Consider the following 27,580-nt stretch of genomic DNA (forward strand, 5'->3'; position numbering starts at 1 on the left):
TTTTGAATTTATACGCTCCGTTTAAAGCAAAATGGTATCGTCAACTTGAGGCGTTTTTTATTTATTTATCCAAAATCTAAAAAGTTAAAGGTGGAATACTCAAGCTACGAAGTAGATAGAACTTTTAAATTGTTAGAAACGTGGTCAGCTAAGTCGAACCTAAAATTCGCCATTTACATAAGAAGAAATATGACCTCTCAAATACAAAGCTATAAAGCAATCATGATTAGGACAAACACAAAGACAGCAAACTGTAATAAGAAAGGTATATTTTCCTTCACGTCCGTGTAACATAGAGTTTCAATACCTTTCAAGACAAACATGGTACCTTTTGTAGAGCTTGAAGGAAAAAAAACTGAACAAACTTAAACACTTTGGTCTAGAAATTTTCTTTTGCAGCAACAAATTAAACATAAATCCCGTTACAACCATACAAAATCTTACATCTTCTCTACCAAAGAAATACATATAAAAAAATAGAATGAAAGATTAACGATGACTAACAAATAAAACTGAAGTGAACAAAGGCAATGACATGTGTAGAAATGCCTCTCACTTTAGTAAGGTAGGCGAATGTAATCTGCCATGCACCATCAACTTGAAAAAAAATTATAAACAGAGAGAAACCTGAATTCAAAATTCAGTTTTTTTCAAAATTATTTGTACTACCTAAGTACTAATAAAGAGTGGAAGAGGGAAAATACACATAAAACCTTTGATATTTCTGAGGGAAGAAAGAGGGGATATTCCTAACGTACTTAACCACCTATATATGCTTGGACTTGTCTGTGGGATATTCACAAATAAAGAAGTACAGATTTCTGGCCATGCTGCAAGTGTGTGCGTGTTTTGGAAAATGGTAAAAATTGTATATACAATTTTCTCGTGACACTTTTAAATTGAAGAGACTGTGCAAGTGTCAAAAGCCAAAGTCATATAACTTTTGTACGACTTGTAAAGATTTCCACTTTAAAAAAAAGTGAAGTATCACAAGTTATTATCACAAACAGAAGTGGAACACAAGGGCTTGACAGTTATTGTTTAGATACTTCCACTAAACATCACAACTTACTTGCTCTGTCTCATACTTTGGTCTTAGGAACGATCACCTTCGTAGATGCAGCAACAGTGGTAACAGCAGGAGGAGACGCTGTCGCTGCTGTCGAAAAAGGAGGGTTCTTTTAAAAATGGATTTAGTATATTTTAAAAATCAAATGAAGAAAAAGGTGTGTTAAAACAGGGTTGGTAGACATCGTGGTCAGCGACAAAGTAGAAGTGACTGAGAGAAGGAGACATCGTTGTCTGGTAGCGTGGTTTTCTGGATTACGTACGTGTTCTAACGGCACAGTGCCGTCTCTAGCTCTCTTGAGGATACCAACTGTCTGTTTTTTTCTTTCTTGCAATTTTTTTCTCTCGTGGTAGGGTTTGAATCGAAGGGTCGTCAAAATGGATGAGGTGTTTAAGACGCACCGCTGTCGTTGGGTTCCTATATGTTTGCCTTTCGCTTGCCTTGTGAAATATACCAAGTCGTTATGACAACAAGAGGTAGAGAGGGTATATATGGAGAGAACGAACTTGGTTAAATCATTTCTGAATCAGCAATCGAGATGAAACGATCGTACGATTTCAGTGCGAGAGAAGAAGAACGTAAGACGCAGCGACATGACGTATCGCCTCACAAACAAGAAGACGTATTCGCTCAAATCGAAGACACGAGCGAATCTGAACCAACACCTTCCACATCTGCGACCAGACAGTGAGAGCCTACTCCAAAACAAAGTTCACCAGTATCACCCGAAAAGTATTACCACATTCGAGAGACGGAAAAGCGCTCCTCTAGAAAATTTAGAACGACGGCTTACACTTACACGGTGAAGATTAAAGATTTCAAGTCCGACGTACCGCTGAAGAAAATAGGAGAGTTCATCACCGAGGTGTTGGATTCTTTGTTAACCACACTGAAACGACAATGTGAAGCCAAAGAAGACGGTCGCTTAAGACTTTCCATTCATAACGACAGTTTGAAGTCACCCGTTTGGATTCAATTTAGCAGCCCATCAGAATTGACAACTTCCAAAGTCATCGACAAGATTCAACACGTGCAGCAATCCAATGACAAGTTTCAGATCACCATGTCTCTTCCCCAAGGAACAGGACGCAAAAAGGTGTTATTGGTGGACGATTTTCGCAGCACCAAAAAGAGCCTCGTCCAAATTAACAACCCTCTGGACCACATGTGTTTAGTCCGTGCCATCGTCGTAGGACAAACGTATGCCGACAAGAACGACACGGTAGAATGGAAAAGAGACTGGAAAACAATTGAATAATCGGACCGAACCAAACAACGAAGTGAAGCAGAACTCCTGTTACAGCAAGCAGGGCTATCCAAAGACACACCTTGTGGAATTCCTGAAATGCAAAAATTGCAAGATGTCCTAGCTCCACGTTACACCTTGAAAGTGCACTCTCAAGAAGTGCGTGGACCTCTGTTGTTTCGAGGCAAAGATTTCAAAGACGGAAAATAAATTCACGTCTATCATCACAATGAACATTTCAATACCATTACCAGTATCACTGGATTCCTGGGATACATATATTACTGTGAGAAATGTGACTATGGTTATAACAATCGAGAGCAGCACAAACATTGTGGATCGAAATGCTCAGGATGTTCGGCCTCTAAACCCTGTCTAGACGAAGGACAACAACCAGTGCATTGCCCTACTTGTCCACGCACTTTTTTCAGCCCTACCTGTTACCAACAGGATCTAAAAACGTAAGGTTCACGGCGAAAAAGTGTTTGTCAACTCCTGAGATTGACCCTCACTTGTGGAAAAGGCATACGTACCAATAGTTCCAAGGCACACGAATGTTCAGGAAAGAAACGATGTCACGTTTGTCACCAAATCGCGGACTTGGAACACCAAATGCTACATTCAAAATACTAGTCCAAACATCAAGAGGAAGATGATCAGAAGAAATGAAAATTCATCTTTTTCGATTTCGAATGCATGCAAGAGACTGGCATTCACATTCCTAATTTCTGTGTGGCTTGTCGAGCGTGCGAGAAGTGCATCCACAAGCCTATCTTTAGTCACTGCCCTCACTGCAGTAAGATTCCTGGAGGACGTGAAAAAATATTTCGGGGACCGAACACGCTAGCCGAATTCGCCCAATGGATCTTAGGCCCCATCGACAAGACGTGGAGCCAAAAGGACATCGAACGTTACCGAGATTATCATCGCCATGCCACAGTGATGGCTCACAATTTCTCGGGATATGATGGACACTTTATTTTGAGATACCATACGGAACAAAGCACTGATTGTCCTAAAGTGACTTTGAACGGAGCCAAAATCATTTCCATGCAAGTGGGACAAGTACAGTTTAAAGATTCGATAAGCTATTTGGCCATACCTTTGAGTCGAATGCCTAAAACATTTGGAATGACAGAAATGGCCAAAGGTTATTTTCCTCACTTTTTCAATACCCAAGCCAATCAACAAGCCGTTCTACCCCATTTGCCCGAGGCTCACGACTACGACCCCTACAACATGCGTACCGAACAACGAAAAGCTTTCTACACTTGGTACCAGGCTCACGCTTCGGACCCCTTCGACTTTCAGGAAGAAATGTTAAAGTATTGTCGTTCCGACGTGGACATTTTTCGACCTTGCTGTGAAAAATTTCGAGAACTGTTCATGGAAAGGGGGGGGGGAGGGATCGATCCTTTGAAAGAAGCCTGCACCATTGCCAAAGCGTGTTCCTTAGTGTACCGCCAACGATTCATGCTCGAAAACACCCTGGCTGTTATCAGTCCTCAAACTACCAACTTTGTCAAACGTCAATACTCGGTCAAAGCCCTACGCTGGCTACATTACTTGTGCGACAAGGAAGACAAATGGATCCAGCACGCTTGCAACGGATGAGGTGAAAAGACCATCGGAACTTATTCGGTGGATGGCTGGGACTTAGAAAACCCCAATATCGTGTACGAGTTTAACGGTTGCTTATTCCACGGATGTCCCCTATGCTACCCTGAACGTTACACTAAAAATCAGTTTTTACAACTGACCATGGAATACTTGTACGAGGCCACTTGTCAGCGGGGATTGAAGTTAGAATAGCAAGGATACCAAGTGGTGGAAATGTGGGAACACGAGTACGATCACCGTTTGAAAACCGATCCTGAATTTAAACGCATCGTGGAAAGTTACAAGCTGGTCGACCCAATGAACTCGCGAGAGAGTTTGTACGGAGGACGGACAAATGCCACATGTTTGCTGTACCAAGCCAACGAGGAGAAAGGAGAAGAAATCAAATACTTGGACGTGTGTTAACTGTATCCTTCGTGTGCAGTTATTGTCACTTTCCAGCAGGGCACCCGCAACTGCTGACGGAAAACATGGAATTGGACAACATTCGACAATACGAAGGATTGATCAAGTGCAAAGTGTTGCCTCCCACCGACTTGTATCATCCCGTGTTACCTCATCATTGCCAAAGAAAACTGATGTTTCCTTTGTGCCGTACTTGTGCCGAAACGTGCAACCAAGACCAACCTTGTCAGCACAGGTGGCGCTATACAGTTTCGCATTTTGCATAGGGTTTGGATTTTAAAGAAAACGAATGTCCCCGGCTTTCCTCACTGGTTATACTGGTTATTTAAAAAAGACCTTGTATATCTTAGGTATAATGCAAAACCCTTTAATTCCCTTTATTTTGGTGTATGATTGATGGGTGTACTATGGGTTATAGAGTGTACAGCTTGGCCTTACTTCAAATGTGCACCTTTCAAAAAAGTGCTAGCTCTACTTGATCATTTTCAATTCCTGAACTTCAGAGGTAAATTGTATAAAAAAGAGCCGATAACATTTTTTACATTTTATATATTTGGTAATTCATTCATTGCACTTTCAGAAGCTGGTACTGTCTAGTCTGGCAAAATTCATTTTCCCTATTTTAATAGCTGCTATGTATAGTGTACTTTAGACTAATTCAGACTGATTTTTTAACACAAGGGAGCAGTCATTTTAGTTAGCAGTGTGCTTAAATCATGTAAAATTTCCAAAAGTACAACATCCAAAAGAAATATCATCCACATTAAATTAATGTAGCATAGAGGTATGCAAACATTCTCTCCACTGTGCATGTTTTAAATGCGAACTACTTCACCTTACATACGTCACTCTCTCAAAAGTACATATTATCTGGTGAGCGCCACCACACCCAGGAAGAACGCGCCTTGACGGAAAGGTGGGTCAGCGTGGAATTGTTCAATGCTCTGGACCTGGGATACCAACTGTTAGAAGTTACGAAATTTAACACTTTCCCAAGACACAAAAATACCACAAAGAAGACGAGACTCAGAAATGCATTTTTGCAGACTACGTGGATGCCTTTTTGAAACTGAAACAAGAAGTTAGCGGAAATCCTTCCTGGCGCCATACTCCCGAAGACCAAATGAAATTCAAAGAGAAATACTGGGAGCAGGAAGTCATCACTTTAGACCACATCGAGAAAAACAAAGGCAGGCGATCGTTTGCTATCGTTTGCCAAAGTGATGTTAAAATGCTTGTGGGGCAAAATGGCACAACGACCGTGTTTCCCCAAGACTAAGTATTTGACAGAACCTTCCCGGTACTTCCAGATGATTCATGACAAAACCAAATACACGAAACACGTAGACGTCGTTCGTGATGATTTGATCTTAGTCAATTACGAAGAAGAACTTGACTTTGTAGAAGCCGACGAATTTGGAAATGTCATCATTGCAGCCTAGGTGACAGCCCATGCTCGTTTAAAATTGTACGAAGGTATAGAACTGTTAAGTGATTGCGTCCTGTACTTTGATACGGACAGTTGCATCTACATCGATCACCCTGACTTCGAAGGAAACCGTTTAGGAGCCTAGACGGACGAAAACCCCGACGACAAGATTCTAAGTTTTGCTAGTGGAGGTCCCAAAAATTACGGTACGAATACCGGGACCCACAAGGAGACGTGCACACCGAGTGTAAAGTAAAAGGATTGACTCTCAATTATCGCAACAGTCGAGTGGTGAACTTTGGCGTATTGAAAAAAGCCTTGCAGTTTAGAGAGGACGGAAACTTTAAAGTGACCACCTACGATCCAAACAAGATTGTACGTTTATCCACTCACCAAATCGTCTGTCGACCCTTGGAAAAACTGTATCGAATCGTGTACCAGAAGCGAGTGAGGTTTCCCAACCACTTCACTTTGCCCTACTTCACGTCGATATTGGTCAGCACATAAAAAGGGACAACGTCCAAGACCGATAGTTCATTGTCACTTCCAACGTCAATCGAGAAAAATGAATCCTTTCAAACAGCAAGTATCGAGCGTAAGACTCAAGTCCAACGAGAAACTCGGGTGTGATGCTATGCCTCACGATCACATCACCAATGCAATACCACATCTTAGTTGCTTGTTTACTAACGCCATGACAAACTACGTGCAACCAGTACAACTTTCAGACCACAAGACTTTACCTTATTGACATGCTGATATTGCCCAATATAAAAAGAGTGACACTTCATTGCGAGGATAAGCGACGAGATAGATGAATCACTCTATGCAGATGAAAATAGAGAAGGAACAAACATCACTGACCTCTTTCACCACCATACCGTCACAGCAAAGTGCGATAAAGAAGGGAAAGGATTCAATAGACCTAAAGGAGTATTTTAGCATCCAAATGACTCAGACAGCGACCTCGAGAAAATTTAGGACGACAAAATTACTCCTACACGGTGAAATTTAAAGACTTCGTGTCTGACGTTCCAGACGACGAAGCAGCAGGTTTAATTACAGACCCACTTGACTCACTGATACAGGAACTCAAATGTCATTGCCAAGTCAAAGATCGAGGTCGTTTGAGCCTACCTATGTATCACGACAGTTTGAACTCGCCTCTATGTCTCGGGTTTAGCACACCTGCAGAACTAACTTCTTCCAAACTTTTGAGGGCTATAGAAGGCGTGCAGACAATGCGAGAAAAATTTGACATCACCGATGGCAAAGTAACCATTCATATGGCATACGTTTTACCTCCATGGGAAGAAGACGATGACTGCACTTGATCTGCTTACCGATAAGTGTACCTAGCACGATGAATATAACAGCAGATTTGCTAATGAACTGGAGTAAGTGATAGGAAACATCTACGCTGGTACACAGATGGTAGCTGACCAGATTTTTAAGAACGTGTGCGACGGATATAGAGAGAAACATGAACTTTGTCCTATTTGATTGGTTGTTACTTGTTTTGTTTTAGCGTTTACTTATAAATGAACATTAAATGTACATACGTTGCATATGAAGTGATTTTAGAAAGGAGTGAACTTTAATTTTAAACAGTAGTTTAGTAGAACCAAGAACTAAATAACTGGTAAATAGGTTTGTTTCATGTCCAAATGTTTATGTATTAAATGGATAGTGCTTAGACCAAAGCACAGGCCAAAGAGCCCATGTATATATTTGAATAAATGTTTTGAACTCAAACAATGAACTTTTCTTTTTCGAGTCTCTATTCTCTCTGTGAGTCATTCTTTAGAATATTTCTATCCTCTTTTGTGTGTTTAGATGTGTATTTGTATGTTTGTCCATATCAACCCTTTGTCCTTACAAATACATTTCACCCTAAAAAAATGTTAAATTCCCATTGACGCCAATTTTGATATACACATTTTTAACATTAAATTCCCTTGACTCTAAAGTGGCCCCATATAGTACTGACAAATCTTATTTGGAAAACGAATTGACCAGAAAATCTCATGTTATCAGTCATGGTGGGCAAAGTACGGTTAGCGTAAACATACCAATATAATTTACTCGATATAGGCTTAATAACTTTATCATTCCTGAAAAACATAACTCTAATTAGGCCAAAATTTTTAACTACAGTCATTTGTTTGTCTTCGATAATAGCTTTACTCGCTCCTTTGTAAGGCATAGGAGCATCTACCTCGAGGCTACGATAATGTAGCAATGTGAAGTGTATGAATAAGCTCGCGCGAGTGTGTGTGAGTGTGAGTGTGTGTGTGTGAAAACTCAAGGTCACTGAGGCAAAATCAGCATTGTATATCTACTTTTCGATATTGATGGTAAGGACTGAATTCGAATACGTTTTTCATTGTGCAAACAGCAAATGTTTTGCCAATGCCTAATAGTATTATGCGCTGAAAACGTAATATTTTATCGCACCATGTGAGAATATATAAAATATCCTTTATATTAACAAACCAAACATCTCATCATTATTATCGCCGAACTTACTTGTCTGCTATCGTTGCATGGGTAAAACGACCGTAAAAGACGGACAGAACGCGTGCCATTTTCTGTTTCAGCGAAAGTTTCGCAATAAATACAATCTCGAAAAAAAAAAAAAAAATTATCAAAGAAGTTCACACATGCTTGCGGAGAATGGATCTATAAACTATTTTTCTTCATCAAATTAACGACCGGAGTTAGTCCAAAGACGAATAGCTAAGTAAATATTTCCTATTAAGAAGATAAAAGTTCATATCACATTAACAGTGCGGTTCATTTCGTACGCGGTGCTATGCCACTCGTGTTTATGTTTGGGTTTGGTAGATATTTACTGGAATGTATGTTTAGTATATTGTCTTTAATTGTTATTGTTGTGTGTGTGTGTGTGAATTCTGTATTAAAAAGTTTTATGTAAAAAAAGCCTACACGTTTTTCGTTTAAAAATCATTATAATTTTTTTTTAAGTACCCGTGGTTCTAATCTTGGCTGTGGAGCCATCGCTTGTTGGGGGTTACATTAGACCAGCAAGTTGTTCTCCACCTTTTATTTTATTTTTATTTTTTTTTTGACTGGCGGCGGAGACCAACTACCTACATACATACATATATACATACATATTAATTCTTAACATTAATTATAACATGATTAGTATGATGAACTTTATTAATAACATTTACAGTGGTATTTATGAATAGAAACATACATGCATACATACATATATACGTATGTTATAATTTTACACCATAACTTATAACATGGATAATGTTATGTTTTAATCAAAAACAATAGTTTCTTCTTCCCTTGTGACCACGGGTCTTCAAAATTCCTTAATAATTATGTCCTATGTCTCTTTATCTGTGGAGGAATGATACATTTCAATCAAATGTGTCTTTGCTGATTTTTTGCCTCAGTATACTTGGTCTCCCTATTCTTCAATCAACAAGTACCAAACATTAAAAACAGCACTGCATGTTCTGAAATAATAATAATAATAATAATAATAACGATCCTTTTCATATGAAATATTCCCCCGCACTGCTGGTATCAGACCAGGTACATCCGACTCACTTCCCCATCTCCTGTTTTGACTGCAAATATAAACTTTCTCCTTCATATTTTAATCCCTCGTGAAACAAATCGTTACTTATAACATGATTAGTATGATGAACTTTATACATACATACATACGTACATACATACATACATACATTATAAATTGACGTGTGAGTTAGCGATAATTTTGTTGCTTTTGTCAAATTTGCGTGACAATTTGTTTATGTGCGAGATGTATATGTCTGTGTTCTTTATTCTTGCTTCTGAGCGGAAATTCTGATAAGCTATGTGATATCTTCCAGGGATTTCTCTTTAGAGTTCCTCATCCTTCAGTACTCTGACAAAAGTTTCAATATCCTTTCTTCGTGAAAATGTTGATTTTCCTGTCTGGAAACTTTCCAATTCGGAGACTGTTGTAGAATATATTTTGTCTAGAACATGGCCAACCCCACCAGCCAACTTGCTATGTCTGTCCAAAGTGGCGTCACTCAGCTGATGACCGGCCGATCGTAAGCTTTCTATAAAGATAATAAAAAGTAGCATTCATATTTTAACCTCCAAAATTAACATTATGTGGTAGTTTTCAAATTAATGAATACATAATATATTAGACATCAAGAACATCATGTTAAAGTCGTATTTCCACGAATTACAAAATACTGCATATATTTATAAAACACAATTCTTCCAATTTGAAACCATTAATACTAATTCCGTTATCAAATGATTTACCTTTGAACTCCTTGTTCAAAAAGTCATTGACTAGGTCAACCTCATCATTGTTTCCGGCACCTCCTCGACGATTAACTGTTCTGTTCCACATCAAGTCTTGCTGCATTCTCTTTGATACGCACCCAGATAAGTCTGCAAGAATTTAATTTGCTTTGTTACTCAGGACTGTTTTTTCATTGTTTAACTGATTCTTATACAAATTTACTGTTACTGACCCACAGATGAAATAAAGATGTTATATACTACCGCAGAATGATCACACTAAATTAAAACTATTTTCTTCAGAATATTTGATGTATGCATCTGATGATTCTGATATAGTCCTAATGGGTATTCAGCTGTCACGTCCTTGATGTTCCAAAATTATATTAAATATAGGTGACTGTTTATAAATGAACCGATATAATCTTTACTGCGGAACTTTTGTAACATCCAATTAAGCACTTGTCATAACTTTTATCATTTATTTTGACTTGCTTTTTTAATACTTTTATTACAGTAACCTTAAATCAAACACGAAGTGCCTCAAAAAACGGACCAAAAAAAGTATAATGCAGGAACTTTTTAAAACTACTTTATGAACAAGCAAGCATTTAGTGGATTTTTCTTGTATGTGTTTTATCATGGATAACCATTTTGTTCTTTATAGTCGCTGGGAGAATGAACTAATATAGAATAATTACAGTAATAAAAGGCTTCAATGTAGGTTGTTCCTTCATAGATGTTAGATGGAGTTAGCTTGACCTAACTGACATATAAAGACATTAATGCTCTGAAACAAATATAACATGGCTTACTTGTAATTAGATTGTGCCCCAGGATAAAGTATTTTCTGTAGTTATTGTTGTGGAATTTGACCATGTCTTGCTTCCAAAAAGACACCATTGATGGGCCATCATTTTCTCTGACAGCATCTCTTCATACTTTATCTTCCATCCCTCTGATGAGAATTGTCTTTGTATACTCGAATTTTCGGTCGACAGCCTTTTCACTTATATAGTCTTTCTTGCTCTTCCCTTTCTTAGATTTCGTTCTTGATATCTTTTTGCAATTATAACAGACGTATATATGTATTATGCATGTATTTTTGTATTCATAAATACCACTGTAAATGTTATTAATAAAGTTCATCATGCTAATCATGTTATAAGTAATGTTAAGTATTAACATGTATGTATGTATGTATGTATGACTGACTGACTGACTCACGCGTTACTCTTGCCATGTGGTGATGCTGCTTTACACGCATGCGTGGGTAATTCAAATCTGAGGTAAACAGCCGATGAATACACAGGCGTTCTGTTCTGGCAGGGATTTATACTAAAAACGTGTGTGTTCTAAAGGATTTAACGCTGTGGATCATTAGAAGAGGGATTATACTTACTGTCTGGATACAAAGGTTAGTCTAAATAAATGTACTAATTAATAGCGCGCGGTCCGATCTTCCGAAGACACATAGTGCGGACGGCTCAGCACGAGTGGTGCAGAATAACGTTGGTCTCCGCCGCCAGTCAAAAAATAAAAAAAGGTGGAGAACAACTTGCTGGTCTAAGGGTTACATGTGCAGTTTTGTTTAAAATGGATGATATTTAATTATATGAAGGAGTTTTAGCACATACAAAAGCCTCCTCACTCCAAATCAGGAAGATTAGTGAGTGAGTAAATAAATCTTTGAATTTTCAGTAAAGTCTCCGTTTATATATCTCCAGCATTTATACACATTTAACAGGGACCACCGTTAAGGTTTCTCGATTCGCATTCTTTAGTTATAGTGAAATATTGTTTTCATTCGTTTGACGATCCAGATATCCCCTTTCTAAATACTGGTTCGCATTGAAATAAGTGAGGATTGGACAACTTTAACTTAAAATAATAAATAAAAATTATTAATTTTTGATCGGCAGAAGGATGATGACAAGTGAATATATTAGGTCTTCTCGTGTGAACGAGACTTCGTAGCCAACCAACCTTTATAAACAATATGGCGGACTCACAGACGACGCGCGAAATATCGGTTGTACAACAAATGCCATAACAGTGAAAAGTTGCTGCAGGGTAAGCGTTTAATGTTTTGAATTATCCTGCATAACTTCCAAAAGGATATAAGCTGATTAATAGCTTGGGTAGCTTGAAGACACATTTGTTTGATTATACAAGCTGTCGAGAAAAGGGGGCACTTGCCCTTGCCATAACTCTCCTTTAACAGCCCACATGTTTAGTCGTTATAGTGGAAAACAATTTACCTTATTACTATATCATTGATATTAAAAAGTAATAGTACGTACTTACGCATGGCATCAACACGCCCGTTCATGACTGACGACTAACTGGTCACGATAGGACGTCAAGAGGGTTGCAACACCAGCAGCATCGGGGAGTGGGATGGGTGATGGGACATTCCCAACCAGTAACTATCACAGATGGAAATGTGGCATAGTAGACTTGTACACCAAACAACTAAAAAACAAACAAAGAAACAAACTTAACAATAAGTAAATACCAATATTTATTCAGATCTCAGTCACAAGATGTACTTGAAGAAATATGTTTTTCATAACACATTACGTTTTGTGATGGAATATTGAAAAAACATACAATTAAATTTGTGCTTTATTACTTTTAAAGGTGATAGTAAAGTCCAGTATTTACTGGGAAACAGCAGATGACAAGACTGTAGTGTATGTGCAAATGTTAATAGGTACTGCTCATGTAGTTTCCCACTTATCTCCCTCTCTTTGTCTTCCAGCTTTTCTTGTTAATTCAGTTAATTCAGTCCCAACACAAAAGAAACAGATGGTTGTGTGTAGTTGAAAATCAGACCATTCTTTATTGATGTAAATATGGAGCTCATGGTCCACAATTCTAAACAATATGAAGAAGAAAAAAACCCACACAAGGTCCAGTATATAGAAAACCATGAACCTCAAACTGACCAGGAGATACATGTATTGGTAACAGTATCTCTACTGAAGTATCTTTGAAAGCCTAGTTTTGCACATGCTGGTGTTGCAGCCTGCATGACATAATTTGTATATGTGAGTTATGAATCATGATGTTTGACACTGTACATAAACTTGTTAATGTCACTGGAGGAAGAAACTGGGAAAACTCTGGTTAGAACCAGTTACCCACGGGCTACTAGCAGCTTTATCGCATACCCACATTATCCAAGCCCAAGACGTAGCCATGTGGACAGAGGAGCCTTTATATACCCTGTCAATAAAGATTGCAATGGGTGTAGCATCTAATCCTATGTTTTTGATTCCAATTGACCTAGACTCAAGAAATCTGGCATGTGGATGAATCACAAGGAGAAAAACTTGATTATACCCAAACTAAGTCACTGTGACCTAGTTTTAAACAGGGTTGTCTCTATAAAATGGCAGTCATCCAGAAATCACCCCAGTATTTTACAGTTTAGTGTCATCCATTTTTTTGCAATGAATTCGTGCAAAATTCCAGAAGTAACAAAACAATAACATTAAAATGAAATTTACATGCTTTTGCTGAAAATAGGAGCTATAGAATAATTAGGAATAAAAGAACAATTAAGGTTTTATCATAATACACAGACTAAAATAAACAATGAACATGAACATACCAAATTTAAAAACAGGATGTATTCATGGTATTGTGATTTCTGGATGACTGCCATTTGACCAGGCTGAAGATACTGTGTGACAGATTTATAATGCTGTGTTGAAAATCTTACAAATTATAAATAAATTGCGGATTCATTTTTAAAAGAATTGAAGTAAGTAGACTTATTTCAATTAATGTTGAATATATGTCACATGTTGTATTTATAGTTTATTTTATGTTCATCATGTACCTTTATTGGCTGCATTTGGTTAGACTATAAGCAAAATGTTTAATACATTGATAGTCACTAGTCGTTTTATATATTTTTTCTGTAATCCCCAGCTAACCTATATTATTACAATTCTGTTTTATGCTGTCACCTTCAAACTGCATAATCTGTGAACTCTGTGATAAGTTGTTTTAAATCACCTTTTGACTTGTTACTTATCCAAAAGTGTGCCATTGTTCCTTTGTAAAACTATGTGATCACCACTCCTGATGATGCCTGATTGGGCATAAAAGGAAAGAGACTGTTTTCACCAATGTAGATTGAATAAGTGTGTCAAGCATGTGCTTTCTTTGATGCCAAATCGGCAAAAGCAAGTATTTTCTAGACTGATTTGTATCAAATGGAAGATGATACTAATCAAGATTCAAGTGTAATACACTGATGCTTTACAAAACTTTCAAAAGTATATATTATGTATGTAGTATTATGTATGTAGTAATATTTTACAGCATCTCAGTACAAAAGTGGCTATATATTGCCAGCTAAAGGTAAAATTAGACAAATGTATTTCAAAATTAACTTGTATGAATTCTGGAATTGTAGATGGCTAGTTTTCACTCAAAATCCCTGGTTAAATGTAAAAATATTACAAATAATAATAATTATTATTATTATTATTTTGAATTCAGGTGAAATATAAGATATGTCATAATTTTATTTTGCCTTATTTTATTATGCTTTTTGCACTCTTTAAATTCCTGTTTGAAAATATTTTATTTATTGAAGTGCAGGATCTGTTTGTTTACTAGTTAATTAAATAAGCTTTTTTTAAAGGAATGCTGTAACAGCCAGTAGCATTTGGTGTGCCCAAAGAATGGAGAACTATTGCTAATTTTACCTTTTCACTTGTCAGCTTTTATTTGGAGCAATAAACTAGATGAATACTATATGACAACTATCAAAACCTTTCTGAAATTGATTACCCAAAACACAGTTTGTCTGATTGACTCAGATGCCATTCATTTCTATACTAATTATTTGCAATTGTGAAAATTTGGATTTTGATCACAATATGACTAACACAGCCATATGAAGCCTATGTCACTGTTTACTTTATTTTCACACTTGTAACTGATGTTTGTATTGGTAACCTTTATGTCAATTAAATATAATCAAACTTTATTTTACTCTGCAGTGATGAAACTTTGTATATTGATGCATTAAAATGAAGTAATGTTCCCTTCCACCACATGGTGTCTTTGTTGTTAGCTTAGATTAACAACCAGTGGGTAACAGGCCTTAATCTGCCTGAATAAATTGTTATTGTGAATCTTCATGCATGGTACTTAACTCCCATTGTATCAGCATCAATCCATTTTCCATATGACTTGGACCCAACTGCAACAGCATAGAATATGTTCTGCTTTAAGCATAATAAACTGCTCAGGTAGATCAGAGTCTTTGTCATTTGTTCTACTGACTACTTCCAGATACATAATCAAAGCTGCAGTATGACAGAAAATGTGCTTTGATGACGGACCTTATAACAGAAACTTTTATAATAAAGGGCTTTATACAGGATCTATTATGGGACATGTGATTTTGTGATTTCCACTGATTTCTATAAAAAAACAGCACTGAAACAAAATTAGAATTTCTGAAAGTTAAGGGTGATATTTTCAAAAGTCCTGATGTTAATTCTTCCTTAAATCCTGCTGTAGGCAGAAAATGTTCCCCCTTTTCACAGATGGAATGGGGAAGTTTTAACTAAAACTTTTCAGTTTTAGAAATGATCCTGCTTATAGTCATTGAATACTGCCTATGTTACAATTCATTAGATGAAGAAATAATGCTTATAATCATGGAATACTGCCTATGTTACAGTTCATTAGATGAAGAGATAATGCTTATTGTCATGGAATACTGCCTATATTACAATTCATTAGATGAAGAGAGAATGCTTATAATCATGGAATACTGCCTATGTTACAATTCATTAGATGAAGAAATAATGCTTATAATCATGGAATACTGCCTATGTTACAATTCATTAGATGAAGAAATAATGCTTATAATCATGGAATACTGTCTATATTACAATTCATTAGATGAAGAAATAATGCTTATGACCATGGAATACTGCCTATGTTGCAATTCATTAGATGAAGAAATAATGCTTATTGTCATGGAATACTGCCTATGTTACAATTCATTAGATGAATAGAGAATGCTTATAATCATGGAGTGCTGCCTTTGTTACAATTCATTAGATGAAGAGAGAATATAATCATGGAGTGCTGCCTATGTTACAATTCATTAGATGAAGAGAGAATGCTTATAGTCATGGAATACTGCCTATGTTACAATTCATTAGATGAAGAAATAATGCTTATAATCATGGAATACTGCATATGTTACAGTTCATTAGATGAAGAGATAATGCTTATTGTCATGGAATACTGCCTATATTACAATTCATTAGATGAAGAGAGAATGCTTATTGTCATGGAATACTGCCTATGTTACAATTCATTAGCTGAAGAAATAATGCTTATAATCATGGAATACTGCCTATGTTACAATTCATTAGATGAAGAGAGAATGCTTATAATCATGGAGTGCTGCCTTTGTTACAATTCATTAGATGAAGAGAGAATATAATCATGGAGTGCTGCCTATGTTACAGTTCATTAGATGAAGAGAGAATGCTTGTAGTCATGGAATACTGCCTATGTTACAATTCATTAGATGAAGAAATAATGCTTATAATCATGGAATACTGCATATGTTACAGTTCATTAGGTGAAGAGATAATGCTTATTGTCATGGAATACTGCCTATGTTACAATTCATTAGATGAAGAAATAATGCTTATAATCATGGAATACTGCATATGTTACAGTTCATTAGATGAAGAGATAATGCTTATTGTCATGGAATACTGCCTATATTACAATTCATTAGATGAAGAGAGAATGCTTATTGTCATGGAATACTGCCTATGTTACAATTCATTAGATGAAGAAATAATGCTTATAATCATGGAATACTGCCTATATTACAATTCATTAAATGAAGAAATAATGCTTATAATCATGGAATACTGCCTATGTTACAATTCATTAGATGAAGAAATAATGCTTATTGTCATGGAATACTGCCTATGTTACAATTCATTAGATGAAGAGAGAATGCTTATAATCATGGAGTGCTGCCTATGTTACAATTCATTAGATGAAGAAATAATGCTTATAATCATGGAATACTGCCTATGTTACAATTCATTAGATGAAGAAATAATGCTTATTGTCATGGAATACTGCCTATGTTACAGTTCATTAGATGAAGAGAGAATGCTTATAATCATGGAGTGCTGCCTATGTTACAATTCATTAGATGAAGAGAGAATATAATCATGGAGTGCTGCCTATGTTACAATTCATTAGATGAAGAGAGAATGCTTATAGTCATGGAATACTGCCTATGTTACAATTCATTAGATTAAGAGAGAATGCTTATAGTCATGGAATACTGCCTATATTACAATTCATTAGATGAAGAGAGAATATAATCATGGAGTGCTGCCTATGTTACAGTTCATTAGATGATGAGAGAATGCGTATAGTCATGGAATACTGCCTATGTTAAAGTTCATTAGATGATGAGAGAATGCTTATAGTCATGGAATAATGCCTGTGTTACAATTCATTAGATGAAGAGAGAATGCTTATTGTCATGGAATACTGCCCATGTTAGAATTCATTAGATGAAGAGAGAATGCTTATAATCATGCAGTGCTGCCTATGTTACAATTCAATAGATGAAGAGAGAATGCTTATAGTCATGGAATACTGCCTATGTTACAATTTATTAGATTAAGAGAGAATGCTTATTGTCATGGAATACTGCCTGTGTTACAATTCATTAGATGAAGAGAGAATGCTTATAGTCATGGAATACTGCCTATGTTACAATTCATTAGATGAAGAGAGAATGCTTATTGTCATGGAATACTGCCTATGTTACAATTCGTTAGATGAAGAGAGAATGCTTATAGTCATGGAATACTGCCTATGTTACAATTCGTTAGATGAAGAGAGAATGCTTATAGTCATGGAATACTGCCTATGTTACAATTCGTTAGATGAAGAGAGAATGCTTATTGTCATGGAATACTGCCTATGTTACAATTCATTAGATGAAGAGAGAATGCTTATTGTCATGGAATACTGCCTATGTTACAATTCTTTAGATGAAGAGAGAATGCTTATAGTCATGGAATACTGCCTATGTTACAATTCGTTAGATGAAAAGAGAAGCACATGTCCATGTACAATTTGTTTATCTGTGATTTGCAGAGGTGAAAATGGCCAGGAGAGAAATTTATCCCAGCTTCAGGGATGAGAGACGGACTTTCCGACATGGGACAAATCGATCAGTGGAGCTTATGCTCAGACAGGAACTGGATGATCTTGCAAGAAAGACCGTTTCAGAAATTGCAGATAGAAAGGAGCAGATTTATGCAGCTCCAATCAGTAATGAAGTGAGAACAGCAAGGTTAGTAACAGGTCAAGAAAAATTAAATCAGTACAAAAATAAATTGACAAATTTAAATTTTTCACTTCATTAAATTTCATCTATAGGTTAAGGTTAGAATAATACTTTTGTAGAATCCAGCTTTAGTGTTTTGCAGAAAAAGGATTCAATAATTTAGATTGCACTTTTAATAAGAAAAATTAAACTTTTGATAGTGATGATTATTTTTAAGTTTCTCGAAGGAATAAACTAACTAAACAGCAAAATGTAATAAAATATTTTGAAGAGATAAAAATAAACCTACGTATGGAATGGTCAAACCTCTTATGCAGCCCCCCCCCCCGCAGCCTCAGCCTCATCATGACCATTTTGCTTGACTCCAACACCAACAAGTTTGTGTACAAAGTACTCACATATGTAAGGAATACAAAACTGTATTTAATTGTGATGAGACTAGTCAGTTTTTCAGAATGCTACCCTCTAGGTTTCGGGTGAAAAGTGGGAACACATGTACAGGTAGGAAAAAAGCAAAATATTGAATCATAGTTATGATCTGTGCAAGCTGTTCTGATGAAAAACCATGACCATTGGTGATTGGCAAATTACAAGAAGCCAAAACGTTTTAAGTGGTACAATAATTAAAATTTTAGACTTAATGGGGGCCAACAGAATCGATGACATGACATATATTTGAATCTTGGCTAAAGAAGTTGAATCATGAAATGAAAGTAACAAACAGAAAGATCCTGCTTTTCTAGATACTATTTTGCACACCCAAAAATGGAATTATCTGATGTGAAGATGAAACATTTTCCACCCAATACAACCTCAAAACTCAACAATTGGATCCAGTGATCTCCAAACAGTTAAAGTGTAATATAGAAAGAAGCTGCTTCAGGATGTACTATTTTTTGATGGAAGATGTATCAATAGCATCAAAGATAGCAAAAGATGTGGCTCTAATTGATGATGTTCAATGGTTCATCATGGGATGTGGTAACCCTAAGTCAAAAACTGCTTTCAAAAATGTGGATTTTTCCAGGAAGACCCCAAAGTAACACAAGAAGAGGTTGAAGAATTTCTTGAAGAGGATCTTTTGGCCTGTTTACCATGTGGAATGGCCATTGACTTAAACACAGAAAACAGAATTGATGGGGAGTCATCATTTGCTGGATGATGCTAAGCATTCAAGCCAAACTGATTTGGACGAGGAAGTTGATTTTGTGTGTGTGTGTGTGTGTGTGTGTGAGATTTGGATTTTTAATGTAGTTTTTTTTAAAAAATCAGTCATATCACTATGATATCTGCAGTGTGGCATTTTATAGTGATGTCCATCACTGGGGCATCATGCCACAGACATGTAGCATGATGTCCCATCCAGTCACGTTATCCTGACACTAGACTGATCAGTCATAACACTAATCTCTTAATGGTGAGTGCCAAGTTCATCAGCTGCCAGTACCATTTTTATATGGCTTCAGTATGACTTGGCTGGGGTTTGAACCTTTGACCTCCTGCATCTGAGGCAGATGCTCTAACCACTAGACTACCAGAGTGGTCTGAAATTGACTCTGGAAGACAGTAACGGTACCTGCAATGACCAGATATTGGTGAAACAGTGTATAACTTTAAAAACTTTATGGGCTAATTCTGCAGAACTAGTTGGGTATGGTCTTAAGACAAATAATGCTGAACTTGTGGATTTTATTTTGAAAACACTGGACATTCTTAAAAAGACAAAGGAAAGTTTTGGACAGCATGATACAAACAAAACTTAATAAATATTTCATGCTTAGGAATTAAGAACTGTTAACGTATGTTAAACTTGAAATAAGTCTATTCTTGAGATGGGACAAATTGTTACTTTTAAATGAAGATATTCAAAGTTTTCAAGTTACATGTAGCTTTCTTATTTGATACACATCCTTATGCTTCTCACAAATAGTCTGGAATGACTACTATAGTCCCCCTCTGGAATGATTACTATAGTCCCCCTCTGGAATGACTACTATAGTCCCCTTCTGGAATGACTATCATTCTTATAAAGCTTCTTTCTGAGTGCAGAAAGGGTGGCCTTATAAGAGGGGACCACCGTAGTGTGGTTTTTATGTAAATAAAAACATACCTCATGACTATATCATTATTTACATTTAGGTCCTTTGATATCCCGATGTAGGCCTTAGGCATGTGCTTTTTTATCAGTAGCTTCGTTAAAGAGTAGAAAATAGATGGAAAAATGAATTATAGCATAGACCTAATGCGTGACAGTAACTGCTAATGAAATTTGATTGGATAGTTAATTTGTAGGGCACTCATCCTGTGTTTGAGCCCCTGTTGAGCAGTGCAGTTTGTTTCCTATGACATGTGGTGCCCCTGTCACAATAAGATTTTACCAACTGGCATCAATGGTAAACATTATGTTCTTTACTTCTAATGGCACACTTGTCTTAAGAATCACTCCCTAAATTATTCAGTTGCTTATATCTTCTAGCTCAGGTACATTAATTCATTATTTACTCTTTTGAAAAGAAAATATAGATTTAATAAATATGTATATGTGTGCTTCATTTGATGGATTTTGTCTTGATGTGTACATGTATTATTTTATTATGGGCATGGGCCAATACTACCAAATAAGTAATATTGATAAAGACCCTGTCTCAAGATGTTGGAACCCTATCATGGTCACCTTTTCTTTGTCCATCTGTCAGTCCATATGTTCATATTTATTGTAACCATGAAATGACTGTAACTTTTACACAGAACTCTGTGTGGTAAACAAATTGCCTGTGATTTGTTCATGTGTCTTTGAAAGGTTTGACTTTTCAGGCTTAATGTTGACAGAGTTATTTCCCTTTTTCAATTAAATTTATTTAAAAAAATCTTTCCAACATCAGTATCTTGTAAGCAGCATTGTTTAGTAACCATCCATTATATTCTGATACAGTCTGGTATATATATTGTCTCATAAACATAGATGTTCCCTTTGTGGGTTTTTGTCTCCTCATTTTTAATTGGGTTATAGCACTTGATAATTACAATTTAGGTACTTGATTAATAGTGTTGGATTAACAGTAAGGTAATGTGTAATGATATAATCTCGGATAAACATATAATATTGACAATTTAATGTCATGTGTGGCCAACTAGAAAGTTGATGGACAACAAGACACCATCAGCAAAGGAAATTGTTTTATGTTCGACTGTTTGTCAGATAGATTAATTATATGTGTAAACTTGTGTAATACTTTCCATTAGCAGTACTGATGGTGAATTAAAAGCACATTGTGTGTAACTATGGCATATATGTGACAAAATTTGTGGAAAATGTTTATTACAGAAATATTGATGGTAACTACAGTAATTTAATTGGCTGGGCAAACAGATTTTCAATGCTTTTTTGCCCAGGTACAACAATAGATTTTAAAATTTATCTACCCCATTGTGACTTCTTATTTTTATGATTCTATCCATTATACACTCAACATTTGTTATCACATTATAGCTGTGTTTGCTGGCAATGCATAGTTTTCAATAAAACTTTTCTTTTACATTTGTTGTTTTTTTATGAGTAACTTTGTACTTACTTGGTATGCATGGAATGGTCATCATGCTATGTTGCTACTGTGTATGATGTAAAATCATTCTAGTACATTTGGCCTTTCTTCTTTAGGATGTTGAAACCAGAATTTAAACCACAAAAGATTGTACCAGAGAGGAAGCGGAAGCCATTGTTTCATGAAGATCTTTTGACAAAAGAACTTAAGGTATCATGAACCACATAACAATTATTGTGCTAATGCTTGCAGTGTCAGAGTGTCATGAATTTGTTCCTGTTTATAATTACACCTGCAGATATATGGTATTATCATCTGTCACATGTATCCATATGTCTTTATGTTTGTCCATTAGCAGTAGTCTGTGTTGCAACTAAAATAACCACATTTGTGACTAAAATGTTAGAATTGCTAACTGTATATTGTCAACTGGTCACCAGTGTGACCTTAAGAATCATAATGTAGCACTAGAAAAGGACAGCAACACTTTTTAATTACAAAGTATATACAAAGTATAAAGTAGTGTGGATGCCTTTAAAGGACAATACCAGTCACTCAGTAGAGTGGATGCCTTAGAAGGACATTGCCACTCACTCATTAGAGTGGATACCTTGAAAGGATAATAAGAGTCACTTAGTAGAGTGGATTCCTTAGAAGGACATTACCACTCACTCAGAAGAGTGGATGCTTTGAAAGGACAATACCAGTCACTCATAAGAGTGGATGCCTTACAAGGACAATACCAGTCACTCAGTAGAGTGTATGCCTTAGAAGGACATTGCCACTCACTCAGTAGAGTGGATGCCTTGAAAGGACAATACCAGTCACTCATAAGAGTGGATGCCTTACAAGGACAGTATCAGACACTCATAAGAGTTGATGCCTTACAAGGACATTGCCACTCACTCAGTAGAGTGGATGCCTTGAAAGGACAATATCAGTCACTCATAAGAGTCAATGCCTTAGAAGGACATTGACGATCATCTAAGGACACTGCAAAAATTTCATGGTTATATACAGTATTACTTCACCAACAGCTGCATGGCCACCAGCAGCATCTCTGTTATATACATTATAATGGCTTCTCAGTCCCAATGACAGTACATGTACCTACAATAGACTTGCACTGTACTTTGTTTCTTATCTGAGATATGTTTTATGTATTTCTGTTAAATAATTAAATGGGAACCACAACTATATTTGTTGTAAAAAAATGGACTACTTTATACACAGGTGCCATACTGTAAAGGAGAACTTTATACTTAGGTGCCATAATCTAAAGGAACTTGTTATACTGAGTTGCCATAATGTAAAGGAACACTTTATACAGAGTTGCCATATTGTAAAGGAACACTTTATACAGAGTTTCCATATTGTAAAGGAAGACTATAATGAGGTGCCATATTTTAAAGGGGCACTTCATAAGTTTGTGCTTTGCTTTATTTCAGTATTCATTGGAACTTTTTTCAAAAGAGGAGAGGTCTTGAGACAAGACAAGAGGGCATTTTTTGCTGCCATATTTGTTTGTTTATTAAACAAATCAGAAAGCACATTGCATTCATGAATATGCTAGAATTTATTAATTCCTTTTCAGTCATAAGACTTTGTCATATACTTTGATCTCACCCATATACAATGGCTTAGAAGACTTTGTCATACACTTTGATCTCACCCATATACAATGGCTTAGAAGACTTTGTCATATACTTTGATCTCACCCATATACAATGGCTTAGAAGACTTTGTCATACACTTTGATCTCACCCATATACAATGGCTTAGAAGACTTTGTCATACACTTTGATCTCACCCATATACAATGGCTTAGAAGACTTTGTCATACACTTTGATCTCACCCATATACAATGGCTTAGAAGACTTTGTCATACACTTTGATCTCACCCATATACAATGGCTTAGAAGACTTTGTCATATACTTTGATCTCACCCATATACAATGGCTTAGAAGACTTTGTCATATACTTTGATCTCACCCATATACAATGGCTTAGAAGACTTTGTCATATACTTTGATCTCACCCATATACAATGGCTTAGAAGACTTTGTCTTGTACTGTGATCTCACCCAGATACAGTGGCTAATAAGACTTTCTCTTGTATTGTGATCTCACCCCGATACAATGGCTAAAAAGACTTTGTATTGTACTGTGATCTCTCCCTGATACAATGGCTAATATACAGTGCAAGTTGTTAGTATAGGTTTGAATATTTAAAAAGTAGAAAATTTGAAAGCATTGAGTGACAATATTTTTTTTATGTATTCCTAAAAAAAATCCCTAATTTAAGGTTTTATTCCTTATGTTGCAACCAGTTTATTGACAGATATAACCTACCACAATACATTTCAGGAGCCTTCTTTCTTGCTGGTCCCAGATATTCCACCCTACAATCCACTGGATAAAGATCCAGCAGAGGGGCTTGGAAAAACTCGCAAGTATCCATTCATCAAGGAGGACACCCATTTAACTTCTGGTATGTGAATAATCTATTAGTTTGGTGACATTTTGCACTGCAGTTTTGCATCAGACCAGTGACATTGCAACACGTTTTAGTGAAACTCAGATGCAGACAATATTTGCATTTAATAAAGCAATTTCAATGATAATGATTGTACAATCTACAGCGACCTCTCTCTCAGTAGCCCATAAGTGACACAGTTCATATGCATCAACTACAGAACAGGCAAGGGTACAAGATAGTGAGGGAATCTTAGATTTTGGTTGCGGGAAAAGGTGATGTTAGGGTGGGTGTTATCGATTTATGTTGAGACATGGGTTCTTCACTGTCCTGTACAGATAGTCGTCTAATGGATTACAATATTTACGATACTGGAGCAGAATAAGTTGGTTAACGTCAATAAATTGAGGTCCCTTGGTAACTCACACACACCCCACTTAAACTGAGGTCTTTGTTTATCGACCACATTGTTTGCAAGTTATTGAGGGAAAGGTGTATCCATTGAAAATGTCCATGCACTAGACTCCTTTCTTTTCAATAAAATGAACAATATATCATACTTTCAATTACTACTTTAAATGCTTGCTTATATGTTGGATCCAACTACAAACAACATTGACCCTGATATGCCATCACATAATGCTATGGCAGATCAAGGTCTTTTTGTTCTACTGGTTAGTCCTAGCAAACTGTATAGATCCAGATCTGCCAGAATTATTATATGATGACAGATTTGGGTCTATGCAGTTTGCAGTTGGATTTGACTTGTATCGAATATATACAGTAATTTTAATTATGATTTTGTTTTAATATCTTATGCAATCAGTAACCTATCTTTTGCCTTTTCTCTAAGAAAATAATTGGGATCCACACCTGCCTTCATGGTATAAGCAGGTTTACAAGTTATTAGGGCATGCAAAAATAAGGGAGTGGTCTGCATGTATTTTGTTTCTTTTGACAGTTTGAAACTGAAAGTTTAAGAAACAAAGCTGTCCTTCCTAAACATCATTTTGCCCCTGCATTCATATTTTGTATTTTTTTTCTCATTGTCTTTCAGCTAATTACACTCATGCTTGTCTGAAGAAAAATATTTAAAGAGAATAGAAAAAAGATAACCTCATACAGTGTAGAGTTTCCGCTTTCCAGTGGCAGCACTTCTAATGTAATTTTGGCAAAGTGGTACATATTTTTATGGCAGATTGTATATATAGAATGTTTTCATTGAGTTGAAAACAGGGATTGAGGGTTCATTAAGATTGTTGCTAGATGTAAGGTCAGTATTCTGAAAATCATGTAAATACTTGTGACATTTAAAAAGATCCCATCATATCCTTAGTCGTGAAATTGAAACTTCAAAAACTGCAACAGTTTGATTTATGCATTTAAGTTTAAAAGTCACAAATTAAAAAGTTTTTACACAAAGAGTTTGCTGATCACAGTTTAAATTTTAAAAGTCTTGAAGGTCTAGGGATGAAGAAATTCCATTTTTTTTTTTGATACTATGCTTTAAAAGTAGATTTTGGAGATATTGTATTAAAATTTAATAAAATCCATTTTGGTGGCAATATTGTATTGAAATTTAATAAAATCCATTTTGATGGAGATATTGTATTGAAATTTAATAAAATCCATTTTGATGGAGATATTGTATTGAAATTTAATAAAATCCATTTTCTTGGAGATATTGTATTGAAATTTAGTAAAATCCATTTTGATGGAGATATTGTATTGAAATTTAATAAAATCCATTTTGATGGAGATATTGTATTGCAATGTAATAAAATCCATTTTGATGGAGATTTATTACTGAATTTTAATGGAATCGTTAATACATGCTGTACCAATATGGGAAGACTTATATTAGTGGTTATATTTGCTGTTAATCCTTTTCTGTACATGGTAATCTCATTATGATTCTTTAAATATAACAATGGAAAGACATTAAGGGACATCAATTTTCCATTGCCTAGAAAGATATTGAAATGGGTCCATATTTTCAGTTTAACTCCAATGTAGACATCTATCTCACTTGATGACTTTAATCTTTCCATATTCTGTATCATATAGGGAGTTTTTTCTCGATATTTTAATCTCTGTATCTCAATGTCTTTGTTCTCAATCTTCCTGTCTCAGTATTTCATATGGCCTTTGTTCTCAATCTTCCTGTCTCAGTACATGTATTTCATATGGCCTTTGTTTTCAATCTTCGTGTCAGTATTTCATATGGCCTTTGTTCTCCAGAATCAGCCAAAACATGGCGCTCTATGTGGTATTCACGGTACACAGAGGGTAAGAGATGACAGATGTGTAGCGGCTTAAGGCTTTGATAAGCTTCGTCATTAATAGGGAACAGAGCAGACCTGTGTCATGATTTTAATATGGTAACTTCTTCCATGATCCATTACAATGAAATGTTAGTGAGTTTTCAAAATATGATCCATTTAAAAGACTTCAAATCTCATGGGAGATTTTGAAAAACTTGCTACAGTTATCAACATATCTTAACAATAGATACTTGCTTACAAGTGTAGTCCAAAAATAAATAGCATAGAACCTGATCTGCTGTCACATAAAGTGCTGGCAGATCAGGGTCTTTGTTTTGTTTTTTTATTGTACTGATTACTCTTAACAAACTGCATAGACCAAGATCTGCAGGTGCATTATGCAATGGTAGATCTGCATGTGTGCAGTTTACTGTTAGACTCAACTTATAAGTGAGGATTTATGATTCTTTGGAAGAAGATTATACACTCCTACCCACCATTAGAGGTATAGCTATATAAATACCACTGAGATTATTTTTATTTAAATAAAGTCAGAAAATTTTTACCACAGTATATGAATCCGAAGTATATTGAATTCAGGCACAATTTTCTTTACTAAAGTGATTTCAGAGCTCTAGTTGTGAATTGAATAAATTGGATATTTCACTCCTTGGTTTGGAACTTCCAAACTAGACTGATACTTAATCATCAGGGTGTTAATCGTGCCTTTTAAAATGTATTAAATGGCCTAGTGACCAAGACTAATTCAGGCTGCATTGAAATATATAGCTGTTTTTAAGTGAGTGCTCTCACATTGATTGGGTATTATTATTTCAGACTGATAACATAGTTTATAT

General features: G+C 35.8%; 1 protein-coding gene across 3 annotated transcripts in view; it reads left to right on the plus strand.

The window, feature by feature from the left end:
* The first annotated feature begins 12,040 nt into the window (after positions 1-12,040).
* Positions 12,041-27,580, plus strand: part of LOC149800271 (uncharacterized) — a 171,543-nt gene continuing 156,003 nt past the window's right edge. For 2 of the 3 annotated variants that reach the window (XM_089959840.1, XM_089959843.1), the window contains exons 1-5: positions 12,041-12,132; positions 18,247-18,445; positions 22,098-22,191; positions 24,351-24,474; positions 26,701-26,748. In XM_089959840.1, coding sequence (XP_089815966.1) covers positions 18,255-18,445; positions 22,098-22,191; positions 24,351-24,474; positions 26,701-26,748 — 457 coding nt within the window. In that variant the 5' untranslated portion in view covers positions 12,041-12,132; positions 18,247-18,254. The remainder of the gene's footprint in view (positions 12,133-18,246; positions 18,446-22,097; positions 22,192-24,350; positions 24,475-26,700; positions 26,749-27,580) is intronic. The other variant, XM_089959841.1, reaches the window with a different exon arrangement.

Source organism: Sinohyriopsis cumingii, chromosome 5 (genome assembly GCF_028554795.1).
Source record: "Sinohyriopsis cumingii isolate HCF-2022 chromosome 5, ASM2855479v2, whole genome shotgun sequence".
Classification (NCBI taxonomy): Eukaryota; Metazoa; Mollusca; class Bivalvia; order Unionida; family Unionidae; genus Sinohyriopsis; species Sinohyriopsis cumingii.